At 48.6% G+C, this 20,781-nt stretch overlaps 1 protein-coding gene across 2 annotated transcripts in view; it reads left to right on the top strand.

Annotated features, from left to right (window-relative positions):
• Window positions 1-20,781, top strand: part of CACNA1A (calcium voltage-gated channel subunit alpha1 A) — a 236,709-nt gene that overhangs the window by 142,279 nt on the left and 73,649 nt on the right. For both annotated transcript variants that reach the window (XM_089905382.1, XM_089905383.1), the window contains exons 11-19: window positions 2,389-2,598; window positions 5,834-5,946; window positions 7,194-7,306; window positions 7,455-7,586; window positions 7,880-7,952; window positions 9,766-9,883; window positions 10,020-10,087; window positions 13,742-13,848; window positions 15,532-16,335. In XM_089905382.1, the coding sequence (XP_089761508.1) occupies window positions 2,389-2,598; window positions 5,834-5,946; window positions 7,194-7,306; window positions 7,455-7,586; window positions 7,880-7,952; window positions 9,766-9,883; window positions 10,020-10,087; window positions 13,742-13,848; window positions 15,532-16,335 (1,738 nt within the window). The remainder of the gene's footprint in view (window positions 1-2,388; window positions 2,599-5,833; window positions 5,947-7,193; window positions 7,307-7,454; window positions 7,587-7,879; window positions 7,953-9,765; window positions 9,884-10,019; window positions 10,088-13,741; window positions 13,849-15,531; window positions 16,336-20,781) is intronic.

Raw genomic sequence — 20,781 nt, 5'->3', positions numbered from 1 at the left:
ATGAGAAGCTGAAATCCATATTTTTATGGAAAATCTCCCAGTTTTTAAATGTAGACCAGTAATTTTAAATTTCACAAACCCAGGATGAACCAGTATGGCCCCTGGGGTGCCAACTCACAACCTCTGTTTAGAATTTTGCTAATAGGAAGTGGCATCCTGAGAGATGTTTTACGTGTCCCATGCCTGGCTGGTGTGATGAGGTTGATGAAGTGCTTGATGGATGAACGTATAAATGAACAAATGAATAATGGATGGGTGGATGGATGAATGAATGTGTGAATAGATGATGAATGAAGCAACAAATTGGTGTATTAATGGATGCACTAATGAATGGACAAATGATGAAAGAATGAATGAATGAATGAATGACATACCAATGAGTGAACAAATGAATGAATGCACAAATAAACGAACGAATGAGCACACTAATGAATAAATGAAAGAATGAATGAACCAATGAAGAACAATAAACAAATGAATGCAACGGAAGATTTTCAAGAGGAAGTTTTGATTTTGGTGTTTTTTTTTAATTTATTTTTGGCTGTGTTGGGTCTTCGTTGCTGCGCGCAGGCTTTCTCTAGTTGCAGCAAGCAGGGGCTGCTCTTCGTTGTGGTGTGCGGGCTTCTTATCGTGGTGGCTTCTCTTGTTGTGGAGCACGGGCTCTAGGCGCACGGGCTTCACTAGTTGTGGCGCACGGGCTTAGTTGTTCCGCGCATGTGGGATCTTCCCAGACCAGGGCTCGAACCTGTGTCCCCTGCGTTGGCAGGCGGATTCTTTTCCACTGCGCCACCAGGGAAGTCCCACAAGAGGAGGTATTTTAGAAGGTAAAATCAATCTATCCAAAACTGAGCTCTGAACCTCCCTCCTATCCCTCCCGGGGCTCAGGCCAAAAACCTTGGCTTCTCCCTCTCTCTTCCACCCACACTTGGTCCATCAGCAAATGTCGAAATCTACCTTAAACAATACATCCCAAATCTGCCCACTCTTCTTCCTTCTCAGCCACTATGGAGTGGTAGCCCCATTATCATTTGCCTGGACTAGAGCAGTCACCTCCTCCCTGCTCCTGCCCTTCCCTTCCATAGTCTTTGCCCCCCACAGCAGCCAGGGGGCACCTGTGAACCCCAGTCAGCTCACGTCCCTCCTCTGCTCAAACCCTCCATGGCTCCCACCTCACTCAAAACAAAAGCCCAAGTTCTCCCCACAGCCCCCAAGGCCCTTCACAACCTTCCCAGTCTCCTCCCTGCCCTCACCTCTTCCCTTTTCCCACCTGAAACACTCCACTCCAGCCACACTGTTCTCTTTATGCTGCTCCCACAGTATGTCAGGCAGGCACTTTCCTGCCTCAGGGCCTTTGCACTTGCTATTTCCTCTGCGTAAGGTACCTAAGATACTAAGGTAACTCAGGCCAACCCCTTCACCTTAACCACTTGATTTAGTACTGCCGCCTGCCCAGTGATCCCTCCTGGGCGTCCCAGTCCCCTTATTTTGCTCTACTTTCTCTTTTTTCCAAAGCACTTTTCACCTTCCATCACACTATTTTTTTTAATATTTATTTATTTATTTGGCTGTGCCAGGTCTTATTTGCAGCACGCAGGATCTTTAGTTGTGGCATGTGAACTCTTAGTTGCAGCATGTGGGATCTGGTTCCCTGATCAGGGAACATAGCCGGGCCCCCTGCATTGGGAGTGTGGAGCCTTCGCCACTGGACCACCAGGGAAGTCCCCCATCACACTATTAATTTACTATTTATTATATTATGCTTGCTCTCGGTCTCCCCCGCTGGAGTATCAGTCCCAAGAGTGCAGGACTCTGTTAACGTGTATCTGGAACACCTAGGACAGAGCCTGGCACAGTAGGTACCTTGTAAATGCTTAGGAGCAAAAATATACGTAGGCAGTGGGCACAGCTGGCTCATTCTTTGGTGATTATTTCTAAAGTGAAATGTCCATGGAAAACTAGGATCCTATCCACACCTCCTCCTGGAGGCTTTCCAAGTATGGTCCATGCAGTTCTGCTACCTGCCTCTGCACTGGGAGTCCTGAGCAGAGGCTCCTACCTTATCCCACCCTGTGGCATGACCCCCCAGAGTCATCAGACATGGCCAGGAGAGGAAGATACAGAAAGTTGGCTCCAGCGATGAAGAGCCATCAGCCTCCCCGTTGACATCCTGATCACTCATTGGTTATTTCCAATACTGTTATTTTCAGGGGCATCCCCTTCCCATAAGCTCCATCTCTGGAAAGCTAAGCCCATAGGTCATGATGGTTCCCAGGGGCTTCCTTGCTTGGGAGGCTAATGGATTCCCTGGCCACAATCCGTGCCTGGGCCATGCATCGGTTAATTTCCTCTGCAGGAACACCTTGACATTCTCCATCCTTTCCCTGGCAGGGTCTCCCTTCGCCCGAGCCAGCATTAAAAGTGCCAAGCTGGAGAACTCAACCTTTTTTCACAAAAAGGAGAGGAGGATGCGTTTCTACATCCGCCGCATGGTCAAAACTCAGGCCTTCTACTGGACTGTGCTCAGTCTGGTAGCCCTCAACACGCTGTGTGTCGCTATCGTTCATTACAACCAGCCCGAGTGGCTCTCCGACTTCCTCTGTGAGTACCTCCTGGCCCCACCCCCACTGGCTCCCTGATCCCTTCCTCACACCCTTTTTCCAGTTCTCTTTCTCTGACGGTATGTGTTCCTTCTTTGGTCCTCATTGACTTTGTCCTTTCATTTGGCCATGTCTACCACTCAACTTGGGGCTGATGTTGCTGCTGCAACAATGACAGAACCCTATTTCTTTGGGCCTGAGCTGGAAGCTGGACTTTAGGCCACCAGAGACTTCCATGATCACTTTCTAAGAAAGGCACATAGGGGTGCACTGGAAGAGAGACAGAGAGAGTCAGAGACTGCAAGACAGCCAGATAGAGACAGAAACATACATGTGATTTCTAGGTGCATCTCTGGGAATCAAATAATTTATGGTTGAGAGGTGGGGGCACATTAGAGATAAAAAAAGTGACCTGTATGTTGTACCCATTTTCTGTTCTCATTTCTGACTCTCTGCTTCTTCCCTTTTCTTTCAAACCTTCTGCTTCTTTCCCCTTTCATCTCCTTTTTGACTTCCTTATGTCTGGGATTCATTCCTAGAAGATACTCTCTAACAAGTGTGAAAACATCTTGCTCCCTCAGTGAGTACCAGGATTTCCAAGGCTTTGCCCTTCTGGGCCTATTCCCAGATTTCAGGAATTAATATGAGATAGTATCAAAACTGATGACCAGGTTGGGGGAAAAGAAGCAGTGAAAGGTGGGGAGACCTCTGAGCAGGATTTAAAATGTAAAGAGCTCTTAGGAATCAACAAGAGTAATGGTTGGACAGTAAGGAAGGCAAGTGGCTACCTTGGCTCTGGCTTATGGGCCCCGAATGAGGACTCCCCAAAACCTTTTTTCCTGCTGGCTGCCCTCCTCCTACATCTACTGGCTTGTCTGACTTAGGTCTGTAGATTCTCTACCCTTCTGACCTGGTTCAGATTAACCCAGACAACCATTGGAGAAGTTGAGTCTTCAGCCTAGAGAGGCCTGGGAGCCTGGTCCATGTCATTGTCTCCTTGTAGCCCTCATTGTTCCCAGTCACGTTGGCTGAACCCCTCCCCTCAGGACATTCCCCAGGGGCCAGTTCTCCTTCCGAGATCCCTGACCTAGTTCCAACCTTAGTAATTGCATTTAGTCCCCTTGGAGTCACTTGTAAATGAGGACTATTTACTTTTTGTCTTAACCTCCTCTGATAGCCTATTTTTAATCTCCCATATTCTCCCCACTAATCACCTTGCTCTGTCTGTCCTGGTTCAGGAACAGGGGGTTGGGACTTCCTGCCTGGGGCCTCTGTGTCTGTAAATGTCCTTTAATTATCAATTTCCAGTTGAGAAAACTGCAACACAGAGAGGTTAAGCAACTTGCCCAGAGTCACACAGCTAGTTAGTGATGTAGCCAGGATTTGAACCCAGAGTCCAAGCTGTATCTGATGGTACATCCCTGCCCTGATTACCAGGTAACCTGGGTTCTTGATGCCTGCCCTGCCCCTAACTCTCCGTGTGAACTTGGACAAGCTCTTACCATTGTCCATCAATCAAACACATCTTCAATTACAAGGCACTCTTTTATTTTTATTTTATGTGCCACTAAGAAATAAAACAATGCTGCCATCTAAACTAGGACATGCCAATTTTAAGATACACCCCAGTTTCGGAGATGTCAAAATGTGAACAAAAATATGTGTCTTGGAATCAATGAAGTGTAGTCGTTTCTCTGGGTCTCAAATTCCTCTTCTGTACTTGGTGGAAATTGGATTTGATGACCCTGAAATTTCTTCCAGACCCCCTAGTGCTACAGACAAGTAATTCTCTCAGGTCTTGTGCATCACCAGCTATCATATTTCCATGGTAACTGGGGAACAAGTATCTTGGAAACTCTTAAGTTGTCCCAGAGTTTCTTCTGGTGGTTTTTGGAATACACCAGATGTTATGGACAGATTTCCCTTGCTGACATTTTGGTCTCAGGGGCCCTGGAGACCCTAGAGTTTCCCTCAGACACTAGGAGTTCCCTGGAGTCCTAAAACTAATGGAAAGTTTCCATCAGGAATGAGTGGGAAAGACCTTAACAGTCAGTTCAAACCACCTCTTAAAAGAATGATATAACAGGGAATTCCCTGGTGGTCCAGTGGTTAGGACTCTGCGCTTTCACTGCCGAGGGCCCGGGTTCAACCCCTGATTGAGGAGCTAAGATCCCACAAGCTGCGCGGTACAGCCAAAAAAAAAGAAAAAGAAAGTAAAATCACAAAGAACTAGAAAAAAATCTTACACCGCTAAAAAAAAAGAATGATATAACAAATACCCTTGACCTTCAAACAGAGTTAGCTATGTGACCAAAATGGAATTCTTGGAGGTTTGGGTCCTCTGTCTTCCCTTTCTGTATGCTTTCTTCCCCTCAGAATTCCTCCTTACCTCTCCTTCCCCTCCAGTAGGTGACTACTCATGCCCTTCCTGACCCCTCAACTTCCTACCCCACCAAGAAAGCCGGCTCAGAAAAGGGACTGCTATTAAATATTTCTTTGCTGGAGCAAACAAATAACCATGAGTTACCTCTCCCCAAGGTATTTGCACCATTATGCTTTCTCACCAAAAAACAAAAGGCTTTATCTTGCATCACGACTTTCAGACATCAGCAAGACAGGATTTCCAAGGGACGTAAATGAGTTTTCAAGGTTCCGAGAAAAGCCATGCCTTAGATTAGTTGCCTGTGGCCTCCAACTAAGTTGCCAACACAAGGATTACAGATAGGACACTGTCATGATTTCTGTTTCTCTTATTCCTTTGGAAGTCAGACATATAAAAGTGGTTTAGTCATAATTCTTAGTTTATGACATGCTGGCATTATGGAACCACTTTGTTAATTATCCAATTAGTCAGTAAGCTGTTAGTCAGTTAGTTAATTCATTCATTTGTTCGTTTTAAAAACATAGTAAGATGCATAAAATAAACAAGGACCTACTGTATAACACAGGGGACTATATTCAATATCTTATAATAACCCATAATGGAAAAGAATATGAAAAAGAATATATATATATGTATATATAACTAAATCACTTTGCTGTATACCTGAAACATTATAAATCAACTATACTTCCATTTAAATTTTTTTTAATTAATTAATTAACTTTTTAAAGAATATATAGTAAGCACCCAGGAACCCACCAGCCAGGGTTGCAATTAACAGGAATGTCAGAGCCATCTGGAACCTCCCCCCCACAGATCTAACCTCCTCTGTTTTCCCCCCTCTCCCTTCTAGACTATGCAGAATTCATTTTCTTAGGACTCTTTATGTCCGAAATGTTTATAAAAATGTACGGGCTTGGGACACGGCCTTACTTCCACTCTTCCTTCAACTGTTTTGATTGTGGGGTAAGTGGTCTGGTTTCTAAGGATTTCAGTTCTCCAGCTCTAGCTTAAAAGGGCTGACACCTGGGGACATCCAAAAGAGAGAAGTAGGATCACCCCTGGATATGAGAGACTCTGCTGAATGCAAAAGGAATGAAAGGACAATCCCAACTTCAGCAAGGATACAGAGCCCCTAGAGCCCTCCTCAACCACTGCTAGTTGGGAGGGGAAATTTGTGGACCCTTTTTGGAAAGTAGGATTGACCTGGCGATTCCACTGCTAGGGATTCACCCTAGAGAAACTCACACAGATGCCCAGGAGACACATACAAGAATGTCCTGAGCAGCCTCGCTAGTCCCAGACCAAACGACCCAAATATTCCTTTGCAATAGAGTGGATAAAGTTGTGGCCTAGCCACATAATGAAATTCTCTGCACCAATGAGAGGCAAGCAAAAACAGCCACACCCATCAGCTACATAATACTGCACAGAAGGAAGCAAGGCACTGACAAAACCAGTCCATACAGCATGCTTCTACTCGTGAAAGTTCAGATGGGTAAAACTAAGCTATACGGATTACGGAGGATCCTTGAATGCTTTCAAAAGGCAGAGACCTCGAAAACATTATGATAAGCGAAAGAAGCCAGACGTAAAATAAAAGGTCACATATTACATAATTCCATTTATATGAAATGTCCAGAACAGGCAAATCTCCAGTGACAGAAAGGAGATTAGTGGTTGCCAGGGGCTGGGAAGAGGGGGATGGGAAGTGGCTGCTAATGGGTCCGGGGTCTTCTTGAGGGGTGATGGAAATGTTTCGGAACTAGAGGGGGGTGATGGTTATACAACCTGGTGAATGTACTAAAGGCCACTGCATTGTGCACTATTTTGAGTTAACCTTTCTGGTTAATTTTATGTTATGCGAATTCCGCCTCAATTTTTTAAATGCAAATGGTTAAAGGAAATGGTTAGCATAAAATTCAAGGTGGTGGCTAATGTCTAGGGGTCCCTGGAGGCTTTCAGGCTGCTGACATGTCTTATTTCTCGACATAGGTGGTGGTTCCGTGGGCATTCGCTTTGTAATTATGTGTTTCATGAATTCTTTGTGCTCATCAGCTCTTAATAAGTTAAAAAAGAGAAGGGATGAGAGGGGTCTGAGACCCGCACCCTGATTCTATTTGAGGGTGGGAGTTGGATTGGGTTCCTGCAAGATTCAGACTCAGGGCACGTTTGCAAGGAGCCTGGACATAAGACCGGGTCCTCTGTTCTAGGTCATCATCGGGAGCATCTTCGAGGTCATCTGGGCCGTCATAAAACCCGGCACATCCTTTGGAATCAGTGTGTTACGAGCCCTCAGGTTATTGCGTATTTTCAAAGTCACAAAGTAAGTCTTTGGGGTTCCCTGGCATCCCGATGGGAATGGGGGTGGGGGCCAGGGTGGGGCCACCTCCACCATGTTGGGAAGGTGGGCTTAGCTGCTGCCGCCCTGGCCCAGCCTGACCCCCCCCCCAAACCCTGGCCTCTGTTGGCAGGTACTGGGCATCTCTCAGGAACCTGGTCGTCTCTCTTCTCAACTCCATGAAATCCATTATCAGCCTGTTGTTCCTCCTTTTCCTGTTCATCGTCGTCTTTGCCCTTCTGGGAATGCAGCTCTTTGGTGGACAGTGAGTGCTCAGCGGATTCTCTGACGTCTGCTTCCCCGGGGTCCAGCCCAGGGCCTCCCACCCCCAGGCACCTTGCTCAGTGCCTCCAGAGACCCAGGCCCGCCTGCATCACACAGTCTGCCCTCCTCGTGGCCTGGATGTCCAGTGCACTCACCCAGATGGGTGGGGCCTGGGGTACCACGCAGGGTGTCCTTTTAGGGGACAGAGATACTGCCCTGGATGCAAGGTACTGAGCCAAGCCCTCAGGACACCTGAGGTGGGACCAACATGAAATGTCTGTGTCCTCTCTGCAGGTTTAATTTTGATGAAGGGACTCCTCCTACCAACTTCGACACCTTTCCAGCAGCAATAATGACGGTATTTCAGGTACAACCTTCAGCCAGCCCCATGAATGCAGGGACATACAGGGAAGCACCAGAGTTCGTCAGGAGGCAGAGGGAGCGGGGAACATGGGCAGGAGCCTTAATTGTGGTTTCCACAGGAAGAAATGGGCAAGGCACGTTAAGCAGGCTTAGGATTGGCTAGTTTAAATAATTTCATCAGGCCCTGGAGCTGTCCTGAGTTGTCTGGTACCTGACCCTGGGCTGATTCTGACAGGAGAAGGTTGGCCCTGATTGTAAGAGCCCAGTAGTGGAGGTGGTTGGGAGTGTGGGCTCTGAATTGGTTGGTTTGCATTTGAAAAGCACGTTCACAGGCAAGGTGGTTACTATCTCTAAGAATTAGCTAGTCCTGACTCCCTCCAGGGTCAACAAGGCCTCCCACATATGTCAAAGCATCAGAATACAGAAAGTAATAGACATGGATAATACACCATCCTCCCCCAGATTGGAAGACACCCCGATCCCATATTCCAAGGCAAACAGATTGACCCTGGGTGGTCTCCCCAAACCAACTTCTGTACCCATGTAGGCACATGCCCGGAGGTTTGGAACTGGCCTAGCTGGGACTTCCAGAGCCTTTCTATGTGGGTTCTGTCTCTTTAGGGGACAGAGAGTTTATGGAAAATGTGACTTCACTCCTCTCTTCTCCTGGGGGAGAGGTAATTTCTAAATGAGACCCCTAGACAGGGGCTTGGAAAGGGAAACCATCCATGAAGTTCTGAGCCCTCACATAAATGATTATTAATAGTAGTAATCACCATCCATATATCTTCAGCACAAGGGTTCTTGCCCAAGAGGGAGTCTGTCCCCCAAGGTCACCTAGTAGTATCTGAAAACATTTTGGGTTGTCACAACTGGGGGTGTGGGGGGATGTTACTGGCATCTAATGTGTAGAGGCCAAGGATGCCGGTCAACACCCTACAGTGCACAGGACGGGAGAAAGTCCCAAATGTCAGTAGTACCAAGGCTAAAAAACCCTGCATTAACAGATTAATGTTTGGGGAGTTCTTTCACATTTACTTTATCCTCATGGAAATAATACAAAGGAGGGAAGTTGGATATTTTTTAACAACTGTGTGGATGCTACATACATAGCCCTTCCCATATGCATCTGCACAACTTCTGTTTGCCAGCACCTGTGTTCCTTTACCTGAGGCTTCCTCTGGTCACCAGTACCACCACCATCACCACCCCCAGACACAGCATTCCAGAAGTACCGGTGAATATATGGCAAGAGAAATTTATTTCTCACAGTTCTGGAGGCTGGAGGTCTACAATCAGGGTGCATGCAGGGTTGGTTCCTGGTGAGGACTCTCTTCCTGGCTTGCAGACGGCCGCCTTCTCACTTCTCTCTCACATGGCAGGGAGAGAGAGAGAGACCAAGTTCTCTGGTGTCTTTTCTTATAAAGCCACTAATCCCCTCATGAGGGCCCCACTGTCATGTCTTCATCTAATCCTAATTCCCTCCCATCTCCAAATACCATCACACAAGGGTTTAGAGCTTCAACATATGAATTTAGGGAGTACAACTCAGCCTATAGCAAAACCCCCTTATCACATCAGGGAAGATGGAGTTACAGAAAGATTGTGACTCCTGCAGGGTCATTTTTTCCTAGAACAGGCTGAGAGCCCCTCAATGCAGGGACAGCCCTTTCCTCTTGCAAACAGATGAGACCCTCCCCACCCAGAGACAAGGGCCAAGGAGGGGCCCACACGGCAGGTTCCGGCTCCACAGCTGCATCTCCGAGGGGCCCAAGGTTGAGAGGGGGTTGGCTGTGTGTTTCTCCCTCCCCTTTCAGATCCTGACGGGCGAAGACTGGAATGAGGTCATGTACGACGGCATCAAGTCTCAGGGGGGTGTGCAGGGCGGCATGGTGTTCTCCATCTACTTCATCGTGCTGACGCTCTTTGGGAACTGTATCCTCTGTGTGGGGAAATGGGGACATGCCCGGGCCTCAGGGAGAGCAGATTGGGGGGCACAAGGGGGGGGATTCAGGAGTCCCAGATATCAAGGTCCAAGTGGTGATGCTTTCCCTGACTCCGACGTTCGCAGACACCCTCCTGAACGTGTTCTTGGCCATCGCAGTGGATAATTTGGCCAACGCCCAGGAGCTCACCAAGGTGGAGTTGGTGGGAGAATGTTGCTGTGGCAAAGTTACCACCTGCTCATGGCAGATCAGGACCATGCCAGGTGGGGGTAGGGGCTAGGGTCAGAGCATACGCCCTGGATGCACTGTACCAGGGAGAAAGTACCTCCTCCCCCACCCCCAAAATAGACTGTCCATAATAAAGTGGATTCTACAGCAAAGGAGGGGGGCTAAGGCAGCAGGGTTTCTACAGGAAACAGATGGCAAACTCCACCAGAGTGCCCATTTATAAGGAGTGGGCAGTGTCAAGGGACCTCCAAGGAATGCGGCAGCCTCTAGGATAGCAGGCACTGTCACCGCCCTAAACCCGAAAGGAGGGGACAGATGGAGAATAACCCAGACAAGGTCCTGAGGTTCAGTGTGTGTCCCTGTGAGCTTGGGAGCTGGCTGGACTTCATTGCTGAGTGGTAGCAGTAAAGAATTATATGTGCTCATGGTTCCAGGCATTACTGTTATCTCCCTTTTGCGGAATGGGGAACTGAGGCTCAGAAAGGCAAAATCCCTGGCCTCAGATGGGATGATAATATTTGCTACTGTTTAGAGCATCATGCTATACATGTCAGGTGCTCAGCACAGTTCTTGACACACAGGAAGTGCTCAATAAAGGGAGCCTTTGTAAGTCACTTGGCATGAGCAGGCACCTGGACCTAGAGCCCACATTTTACAGAGCTGGTAAAGGGAAGGCTAGGATTCAAATGCAGACTTGGCAAGTTCCAGAACCTAAGTTGTCTACCCACACGCCCTGCCAGCTTTCATTTGAGCCCCAGCTGAGCAGGTAATGATAAAAATAAAAAGAACAACAACCAAGGAAAATGTGATTGCCCCTCTTGTATGCCAGACACCAGAAAGCATAAGAGATAGGGAGTTACTGTTATGCTCATTTCACAGATGGGAAAACTGGGGCCCGGAGGGTTGTGACCTTACCACATATGTAGGAACTGAAAGAGCAGAGGTGTGACCCCTCAAAGAACAGAAAAGAGAGAAGAGTACAGGAAATGAGATCAGAAGGGAATTGAGGGGATGGGTGGTGAGAACCATCCATGTGAGGAGAAGTACAGTTTTTATTCATGGTCAGTGATATTGGATTATCTGGACAAAACCTGGTGCCAGATGCCCCGTAGGGCAGCCTTCGACTCCCTGGGACTCAGGTCCACCTCAGCCAGTCACAGAGGGGGCAATATTGCTTTCAGTAACACAGCTCACACCCCTGGGATAGCCCACAAGCAGAGCAGCTGGGAACGGTTGTACAGGTTGTGCACTGCACGAAGGAAGCTGGGCACCTTTTTGCAATTTAACAAAGGCATCTTAGGAGCTAGCAGTCGTCTGACCTAAGCCTTTCGCCAGCAGCCTCATCACATTAAAAGAATGTGTGCAGAATCATTCAGCCTAAGAGGTCCAGGCCTGAGACCTGCCTCAGCTTCACAGCCCCATCCCCAGTGCCATGAGGTGTTCAGGCCATGTTCAGGGAACTGAACTGAACCGAGCAGACTTTGCCAACCCTCCATCTGCCAGCCTTGGCAGGAGGGAGAGAGACTTTCCTGGGCCCAGTTCTGACTGGGGGTAATGGAAGTCTCCGCCACCCCAAGCATACAGCCACAGTCCTGACCACCATGGAGCTGGCTGGCGTCAGTGCTTCAGGGGCTGTTCCAGCCATGATCTCATCCAGGTTCCAAGACCCCATCCTCAGGGGCCATCATGGGAGAGGAGATACCTCAGGAGGGTGGGAAAAGGGGAAGGAGAAAGCTCATCTCCTGTGACGTGTCTTCCAGACCCTCATTCTTTCCTTCATTTATTCCACAAGCATTTCTCAGGCATTTAATATGTGGCAGGGACCCCACTAAGCCCCCGATGTGGTTGGGGTTTTTTTTAATTTTTTTATTGACGTATAGTTGATTTATAATCTTGTATTAGTTTCTGGTGTACAGCAAAGTGATTCAGTTATACATATATATAATTCTTTTTCATATTTTTTCATTATAATTTATTACAAGATATTGACTATAGTTCCCTGTGCTATACAGTAGGACCTTATTGTTTATCTGTTTTATATATAGTAGTAGTAGGTTTTTATCTCATTTAACCCTCACAGAAAACCTAGGAGGCAAATTCTATGATCCCCATATTACAGATTTTGTCATTCATTGAAAAGCATATGGGAATTCCCTGGTGGTCCAGTGGTTAGGACTCGGCACTCCCACTGCCAGGGCCCTGGGTTCAGTCCCTGGTCACGGAACTAAGATCCCACAAGCCACAGTGTGGCCAAAGATAAACTAATCAATTAAAATTGAAATTAAAATGGAAAAGCCTTTACTGAAAATCTACTGTGAACGGGGTCTAGGAGGCAGGGACATGGCAGGGAACAAAATAGACGAATCCCTGCCCTCGTTCATATTATAGGGGGAGAGATAGATGAGAAAGAAACTTGTCAGATGGTGATAAGTACTAAAGAGAAAAACGAAGTGGGGAAAGTCGAGGAGAGTTGAAATTTTAGATGAAGATTGTGAGGCACAGAGAAGTTAAGAGACTCGTCCAAGGTAAGCAGAAAGTGAAAGAGCTGAGATTTGAATCCAGATGGGTCCAGAACTTGTGCTTCTAACCACATGCAACGTTGGTTAAACTTGAGCGTGTTTCAGACTCAACTGGGAGCTTATTGAAAATGCAGATTCCAGGGCCCAGCCCAGGTTCTTCAGGAGACCTGGGAATCTGCACTTGTAGTGTTTCTTAGGCAGGTGGTCCAGGGACTCATCTCTGAGAAATGCTGGGTGTGATGCCAGGAGGAGGGGAGGCCTTGGGAGAGCAGGATGGCCAGCGGGGTCCCACCCCTGTGTTGTCACTGACAGACAGTGTCCTGATCTGACCATTACTGAGGTGGTAAGGTTGCTTCTTGCCCCAGACATCTCAGCACGGTGGGAGAGGTGCCCTGCCACCGCATGACCTTTTTTATTGGCAGGTTCATCTCTGGCCATTTCTTTCTTGTTGCTTTTTCTTTGCTTTTTCTTTGTTGGCTTTTCTGTTTTACGAATGAGGCCCTGCATGAAGGCTGAAGAAGGATTTAAAGCCCCAAAACGTCTTTTTCTGTGTGTATTTTTAAAACATCTTCCCCCATCCTCCTCCTCTCTGAACCTAACTGGCTGAGAATATAAGTTCCTCTCCTGATTCCCCTTCTGGAGGCTGTTGGCAGTGCATGGGATGGGCTGTGGGATGCCAGATTTTTCTGCACGTGGGGGCTTGTCAGTGTTCTTTAAAAGTCTTGGTTCAGAGAGCTTAAATGGCCCAGGAAGTAGAGTGAGAGGAAAATCTTTGCATTAATTTCCAGTTCATTGAGACAGGGTACAGAAAAATTTCCATTGTGGGAAGGGAAGGGAGTCTTTCTCCTTTTCTTCTGACTGTGTGCTAAAATAGGGTTAATAATGAGATAGATATTGAGCCTGTACATAAAGGGGATAGCAGTATACTTAACTGACGGGCATCCTTTCCAGTCACTGGGCCTCAGCTCTGTTTGGTTGACACCCAGGCCACACCTGTTTGTAAATATCTGAAATGTTGCCCCTAGTTAACAATAGGGTCAGAGGTGAGGCCCCAAGGCCCAGTTCATGTTTTGTGAACAGGGATCACATGTGACTTTTAGGATGAACAAGAAGAAGAAGAGGCAGCCAACCAGAAACTCGCCCTCCAGAAAGCCAAGGAGGTGGCAGAAGTGAGTCCTCTGTCTGCAGCCAACATGTCCATAGCTGTGTAAGTGCCCCCAACACCGGTATGCTCTCTGGGGTCCTCAACCTCTGCACCCTCCCAGTCAAGAATTTGGGGGCAGGGAGCAGTCCCTGATTGGGTTGAGCTTTAGAAAGAGGTGCTTCTGCCCTCCTACCCACTTTCACTCAAGAAATAATTAATAAGCAGGTACTATGTGCCAGGCACTGTTCTAGCTGATGGGAATACAGCGTTAACAAGAGGTTGAGGTTTATAGGAAGGGCTAGGGGTGGTGAGAGTTACGATTTTAAGTAAAGTTGTCAGGGAAGGTTTCACTGAGAAGGTGACAAAGCCCGAAGAAGGTGAGGGAGGAGCTCTGTGAGGGTCTGAGTGAAGAGCATCGCTGGCAATGGGATCAGCATGTACAAAGGCCCTAAGGCAGGAACATGCCTGGTGTGTTTAGGGAACACGAAGGAGGCCAGTGTGACTGAAGTAGAGTGAGTGAGGGGGGCGAGTGGGGGGAGGTGAGGGCAGAGAGGCGATGAGCAGATCATGCAGGGTCTTGTGGGCTGTAGGCAGGACTTAGAATTTTGCTCTGAGCCAGGTGGGAGACATGGAGGGTTCTTGAGCTGAGGAGGGATAGGGACTCAGGTGGTCACAGGTACCCTTTGGATGCTATCAGGGGAGAAGACTGCATTGTTCCCTGCAAAAGAGATAGTGGGGGCTGGATCAGGGTGGTGACTGAACAAGTCATGGATGTAGCTGAATTCTAGACAGATCATGAAGGCAGAGTGGACAGAATTTGCTGGTGGATCAGAGGTGTTAAGGTGGTAAGAGTTAAGGTGTCTTGATTAAAGATTCGTTAACACAGATATTCTGAATTGCACCTTTGTTGGGTAGTCCTGGGATTTTGCATACTGTGGGACGGTGCATAATGGGACAATGGGGAGGGGGCTTTCTTTCTCAAAGTGCAAGGAGATGGCTGTGGAAGGGGAGCCCAGGAAGGTACATGCTCAGACAGGCAAGCCTATAAAAGTTGATGGTCTGTATAAAACTATCAATACACATAGAACTCCTGGAAACATCTGTGTGCTCCAGGCAGGGCTTCAGCCCAGCCAGCACTCCCAGCCATGACCCCACTGGTGTTTTGCACCAGTGGATAGACAGGCACTGTCCAAAGCTCCCAAGCGCCCATGTCAGGGCTTCCAGAACCTGCTCCAGGTCAGTATCCATTATGATTGGCTGTCTCAGAGGTTAAAATATTTTGAACATCAGGACAGCCCCCAGAGGCCATGTGCTAAAATTTGAAGAGGAATAGAGAGAGGTCAGTGGGGACATACACCTGGGCTGAGACCCCCATTAGACCGAAATGCCCAGCCAGGCCAGGATACCTTACTGGAACAAGACACCCATCTGGGCCAAGACGCCTGTAAGGACGAGACATCCGGCCAGGTTGAGTTTTCCACACAGGTTGAAACACCTAGTTAGGCAGGGATACCCAGCCAGGCCATGATACCCACCTTGACAGAGATGCCCACTTTGGTCAAGATGCCCATCTGGGCCAAGGTACCCACCTGGGCAGAAATGCCCACCTGGGGCAAGACACCCACCAGGGTGGAGATACCCACTGGACCGAGATGCCCACCTGGGCTGAGATGCCTGTTAGCCCGAGAGGTCCATGCAGGCCACAATGCCCAGTAGTGCCCTAACCCCTGCGCCCTTCCGTTGCAGGAAGGAACAACAGAAGAACCAGAAGCCCACCAAGTCCGTGTGGGAGCAGCGGACAAGCGAGATGCGGAAGCAGAACCTGCTGGCCAGCCGGGAGGCGCTGTACAATGAGATGGACCCGGACGAGCGCTGGAAAGCCTCCTACGCCCGGCACCTACGGCCCGACATGAAGACCCACCTGGACCGGCCGCTGGTGGTCGATCCCCAGGAGAACCGCAACAACAACACCAATAAGAGCCGGGCGGCCGAGCCCACGGTGGACCAGCGCCTCGGGCAGCAGCGAGCCGAGGACTTCCTGAGAAAACAGGCCCGCTACCACGACCGGGCCCGGGACCCCTGCGGCTCCGTGGGCCTGGACACCCGGAGGCCCTGGGCGGGCAGCCAGGAGGCCGAGCTGAGCCGGGAGGGGCCTTACGGCCGCGAGTCGGACCACCACGCCCGGGAGGGCGGCCTGGAGCAGCCGGGGTTCTGGGAGGGCGAGGCGGAGCGGGGCAAAGTCTGCGACCCGCACCGGAGGCACGCCCACCGGCAGGGGTGCAGCCGGGAAAGCCGCAGCGGGTCCCCGCGCACGGGGGCCGACGGGGAGCCCCGCAGGCACCGGGCGCACCGCAGGCCGGGCGACGAGGGCCCAGAGGACAAGGCCGATCGGAGGTCCCGGCACCGTGAGGGCAGCCGGCCGGCCCGGGGCGGCGAAGGCGAGGGCCCAGACGGCGGCGAGCGGAGGAGGCGGCACCGGCTTGGCCCTCCGCCCGCCTACGACGGGGACGCACGCAGGGAGGACAAGGAACGCAGGCACCGGAGGAGGAAGTAAGTGGAAGCGATGACAATAGTAGAAATGATAAGATGAGGCAAAGTGGCATGCTGGATACCTGGATACCCTCCTGAGCCACTTATTTCAGCTTCTTGACAGCCCCCTCATTGTCATGGCCCCTTTTCACAGATGGGGAAGCTAAGAGTTGGAGCTGACTTGCCCAAGGTAACACGTCTAATAAGTGGCCTTGAACCCAGGTCATCTGGCGCCAGAAGCTGCAAACTATCAAGCCCTTGTACGCCTCAGGGAAACTCCACAAGAACTTTCCCCCAGAATTATACAGCTCTTCCATGTGCTTGCTATGTGGCCTTCGGCAGGGACCTCATGTCTCTGGGCCTCAGTTTTCACAATCTGTAAAATGGAGATAGCGGGATCTAATTTGGTCATTGCTAGAATTAAATGATGTAATATATGCAAAGGGCCTGAAAGAGCAGCTGACACATAATAAGTGCTTGGGAAATTTAGACCCTTTTTAGCTGTCATTGAGTCAATCATTTTTCACCTGAAAAGCCACTCTGGGCCCTCAGAATTGAATGAAGAGCAGCATTCAAGGCTTTGGGCTGCATCTTCCAGGCCAGCACCTCACCCAGTCAGAAATGACACCCTGTTCTTCATAACAATATTTTGTAACACTCCTTAGAAAATCCTACGGTGATTGTACATTTAGGAGCCCAAACAACTTACATGCGTTCTTTCACTAATTAACGTCCTCTTAGTCTTCTTTTTTTTTTAATTTTTATTGGAGTATAGTTGATCTCTTATTCTTCTTTTATTATATATCACCCGCCACTAGGGCATCCTTTTGATTTTTTTTTCTTTTTTAAAAAAACCCTCTTGTAAGTTTTTTGTGTTTTCTTTTTTCGGCATTAGGTATTCTTTTTTTTTCTCCCACTTTTATTGAGGTATAATTGACGGGCAGCACGGTATAAGTGTAAGGTGTACAACATAATGATTTCATTTACATACATCAGCACCATATTAATTTTTAATGATGTGTTTAAATGCTTCTGTTACATGCCATAGGCACTAAGCTAGCACTTCTCAAAATGGAATGGGTGCACGAATCCCCAGGGATCTTGTGAAAATACAGATTCTAATTCAGTAGGTCTCAGGTGCAGCCTGAGGTTCTGCATTTCTAAGGAGCCAGTGATGGTCCAGGGACCACACTTTGAGTAATGAGACCCTAGAAGACAGAGTGAAGCAATTCTGATGCAGACACCTATACACAAAATCACAATGAATGAGACAGGTACAGATGCCAGCTGACTCAGGATGCAAGCTACTCGAATAACACGAGGGAGTTACCATCAGTGGTAAGATGTTCCAAAATGGTGAAGTTCCGTACGAAATAGAGTCTGCTCTTCCTTTAATTTGTCCAGTACTTGCATTCTGGGAAGATGTGATGTATATTTAAAACGTGCAAAAAATACTTTATGCTGATACATGAAGCAGAGTTAGGTTGAAACAAAAGACTCAGATCATTACAAGCAGAGTTTTCACCTGTGTGAGGGACATTAGCGAGTCATGAAGGAGAAAGGATAATTCTTCTTCGGTGGGACTGCCCTGCACATGGTAAGATACTTATATACCTGCCTCCCATTTCCTAAATGCCCACAATGCCCCCAATTATTATGGCATTAGGTCTCCACGTAGCTCCACAACAGCCCCCTGAAAACCATTGTTTCTGAGAAGGGAATAGTGTTCTAGGCTAAGAACAGCATGTGTAAAGGCCCTAAGGTAGAACAGAAGGAGGCCAGTTTGCCATTTGGAGGGTGAGGAGAGAGGGGCAGACAAAGAAACTGAAGGGAGTGTAATAGGTCAGCAGAGCCTTGAGTCCTCCCAGGGAAATGGGAGGCCACTGAAGGGATTTTACGTGGAATAAAGTGTTTAGCACAGGACTCCCATAATTAAGAACCAGTGGATCACTGGTGCTATTTTTTGGGGGGGGAGGCCATGCCACGTGGCATGCTGGATCTTAGTTCCCCGACCAGGGATCCAACCCCTCTCAGTGGAAGTGAGGAATCCTAACCACTGGACCACCAGGCAAGTCTCCTGGTGCTATTATTTTAATACTACTACTATTACTGTTGTTATCATCCTTGTATTATATCTACTCCTATCATTGAAGGAGGAAGGATGACAGGGGCAGAAAGGCAGCTCAGCCTGGTAGTGAAGGGCAAGGATTCTGGAGCCAGAGGTCACACTGCTACCCCATCACTTCCCAGCTGTGTGACTTGCAGCCTGTCACTTCCTCTCTCTGGGCCTCCGTTTCTCCATCTGTAAAGTGGGAATAAGAATGCTACCTACCTCCTAGGGTAGGTATAAGGTTCAAATGAGTTAATACATGCAAAATGCTTTAAATGGTGCCTGGCTTGTAATAAGAATGCAGTATTAGCTATTATTAGTATGAATATTATTATTATTCAGTACTCAGTAAATGTTAACTATTTTTCACGGTAGCAGTAGTAATAAGCATTCGATAAGTTTTAGCTATTACTATTATTATTTTCACTATTACTATTAAGACACTTTCATCATAGACTAGAAAACAAAACTTTAGATCCATAGCCTTTGGATTATCCATTCAAACTCCTTCTTTTTACAGATGGGGAAACTGAGGCCCATAGAGGGAAAGGGATTTCCCCAAGGGCAGCCAGCCAGCTGATAGCAGTAGTGTGATAAGAACCCAGCTTTCCTGAATTCCACAGGTGGCCCCTGCTCCCCCTCCTCTCCAGAGGAACAAAGGACCTCCCCCACTTCCACCCCCAAATCTGCACCAGGAGGGTACTGCTCACTCCTTTATTAATAGATGTGTCAGGGCTTCCCTGGTGGCGCAGTGGTTGAGAGTCCGCCTGCCGATGCAGGGGACACAGGTTTGTGCCCCGGTCCGGGAAGATCCCACGTGCCGCGGAGCGACTGGTCCCGTGAGCCATGGCCGCTGAGCCTGCGCGTCCGGAGCCTGTGCTCCGCAACGGGAGAGGCCACAACAGTGATAGGCCCGCATAATGCAAAAAAAAAACAGAACATAACATACTAAAAAGACATTTCAGTTCTGTATTATGACAAAGCCAGTGGCCCTTAACAGCCCTGCCTCGCACATTTCTCCTCTCGTCCTTCCTTAGGCCTCTCCCTAGACACAGTCTGTGTTTTGATTCTCCAGACCATTGATACTAAATACAATTGTTTTCTTTCTATTTCCCCTGTCTTCCCCCACCATTTCTGCCTTAATCTCTTCCGCTTCAGTTTTCCTAGGTTTACATGTCCCCCACCCCCGAAGCTTTCACTGGCTCACCCCAGGAAAAAGGGAGTGGAGCACACTCTGTTTTGTATCGTTAAACAGTTGCTAACCCCTGATCTCCCACACCAGGCGGCTGAGCCCAGTGTCACCCCAGGGGCACCAAAGTGAGGATGGAGCTTTCTCTGACTCCCAGTAAAAATCTGTGGATTGCAGGGCATCCACCACTCCCTGATAGCTGGGCAGTGCCTCCTGCTAGGTTTGACTGAGGAGACCTGCAGGGCCTGCACCACCCTAGAATTAATATCTCGGCTATTTGCATACTAGTTCCACCTGCTCCCATCACCAAGACAACCTACTCCCCAAAAGGATCAATAAGAGAGATACTGGACTTCTGAGCCTCACAGTTTATCCAGCAAGGGGTGGAGAGGAGAGGCTTCATCCTTTAATACCCTGATTCTTACAGCACCCCCAATTTGCCTTAGCCAGTCTCAGCACCTCCATTCCATGCACACCAACTCATCCATTGCCCCATTTTCTTCACTGAGTGGTGCTGTAGCTTAAGATCTCTAGGGCCAGAGTCCAACTCAGCCCTTTGCCAGCTGGATAACAACGGGCAAGTGCCTTTGCCTCTCTGGGCGTCACCTTCCTCATCTGTAAAATGGGCCTGATCCTGATAGCACCTCAGATGGCGATTGTTGTGGGGATTAAATGAGTTAATATGTGCAGGTCCTAAGGATAGTGGGGACACAAGCAGCATCCTCTGAATTTAGGGACCTGAGCATGCCCCAGGCAAGATGTCCATAGCCCTTGGCAGAGGGATGCTGAAGTGATTCGCTGGCAAAGGGATGCAGTGCAGGACAGGCATTATGCAGTCAGCTGCCTATTCCGGGCCGATGATGGCAGATCCCCAAGAGGGAAGGGGGAAGGGGGCCTGACTTCAAAGTTTTCTGCCGCTTTTGAGTTCTCCTTGGAGACACTTGGAAATAAAACTTCCTGGAGATTGACGCTAGGCCTCTGCAGGCTGAGCTTGTTAAAACTCCGCTGCAAACAGGGCCAGCAGAAGAAACAAAAGCAAGACAAAGCAGAGACCCTCAGATCCCCTTTCCATCCGAACAAGGGGCTCCTGGTCCACGTGTGAGGCTGTCCCTCTAACAAAACGTACGCCGTGATCTCAACTGCTGTGTTATTTAGTACGGTCTCTCTA

This window comes from Delphinapterus leucas, unplaced genomic scaffold (assembly GCF_059928025.1).
Source record: "Delphinapterus leucas isolate spDelLeu-1000000601 "Yukka" unplaced genomic scaffold, BTC_Dleu_Yukka2 spDelLeu_asBTCV2_sq25, whole genome shotgun sequence".
NCBI lineage: Eukaryota > Metazoa > Chordata > Mammalia > Artiodactyla > Monodontidae > Delphinapterus > Delphinapterus leucas.
The sequence above is the reverse complement of the archived record's forward strand: the minus strand, read 5'-3'. Positions and strand labels throughout refer to the sequence as shown.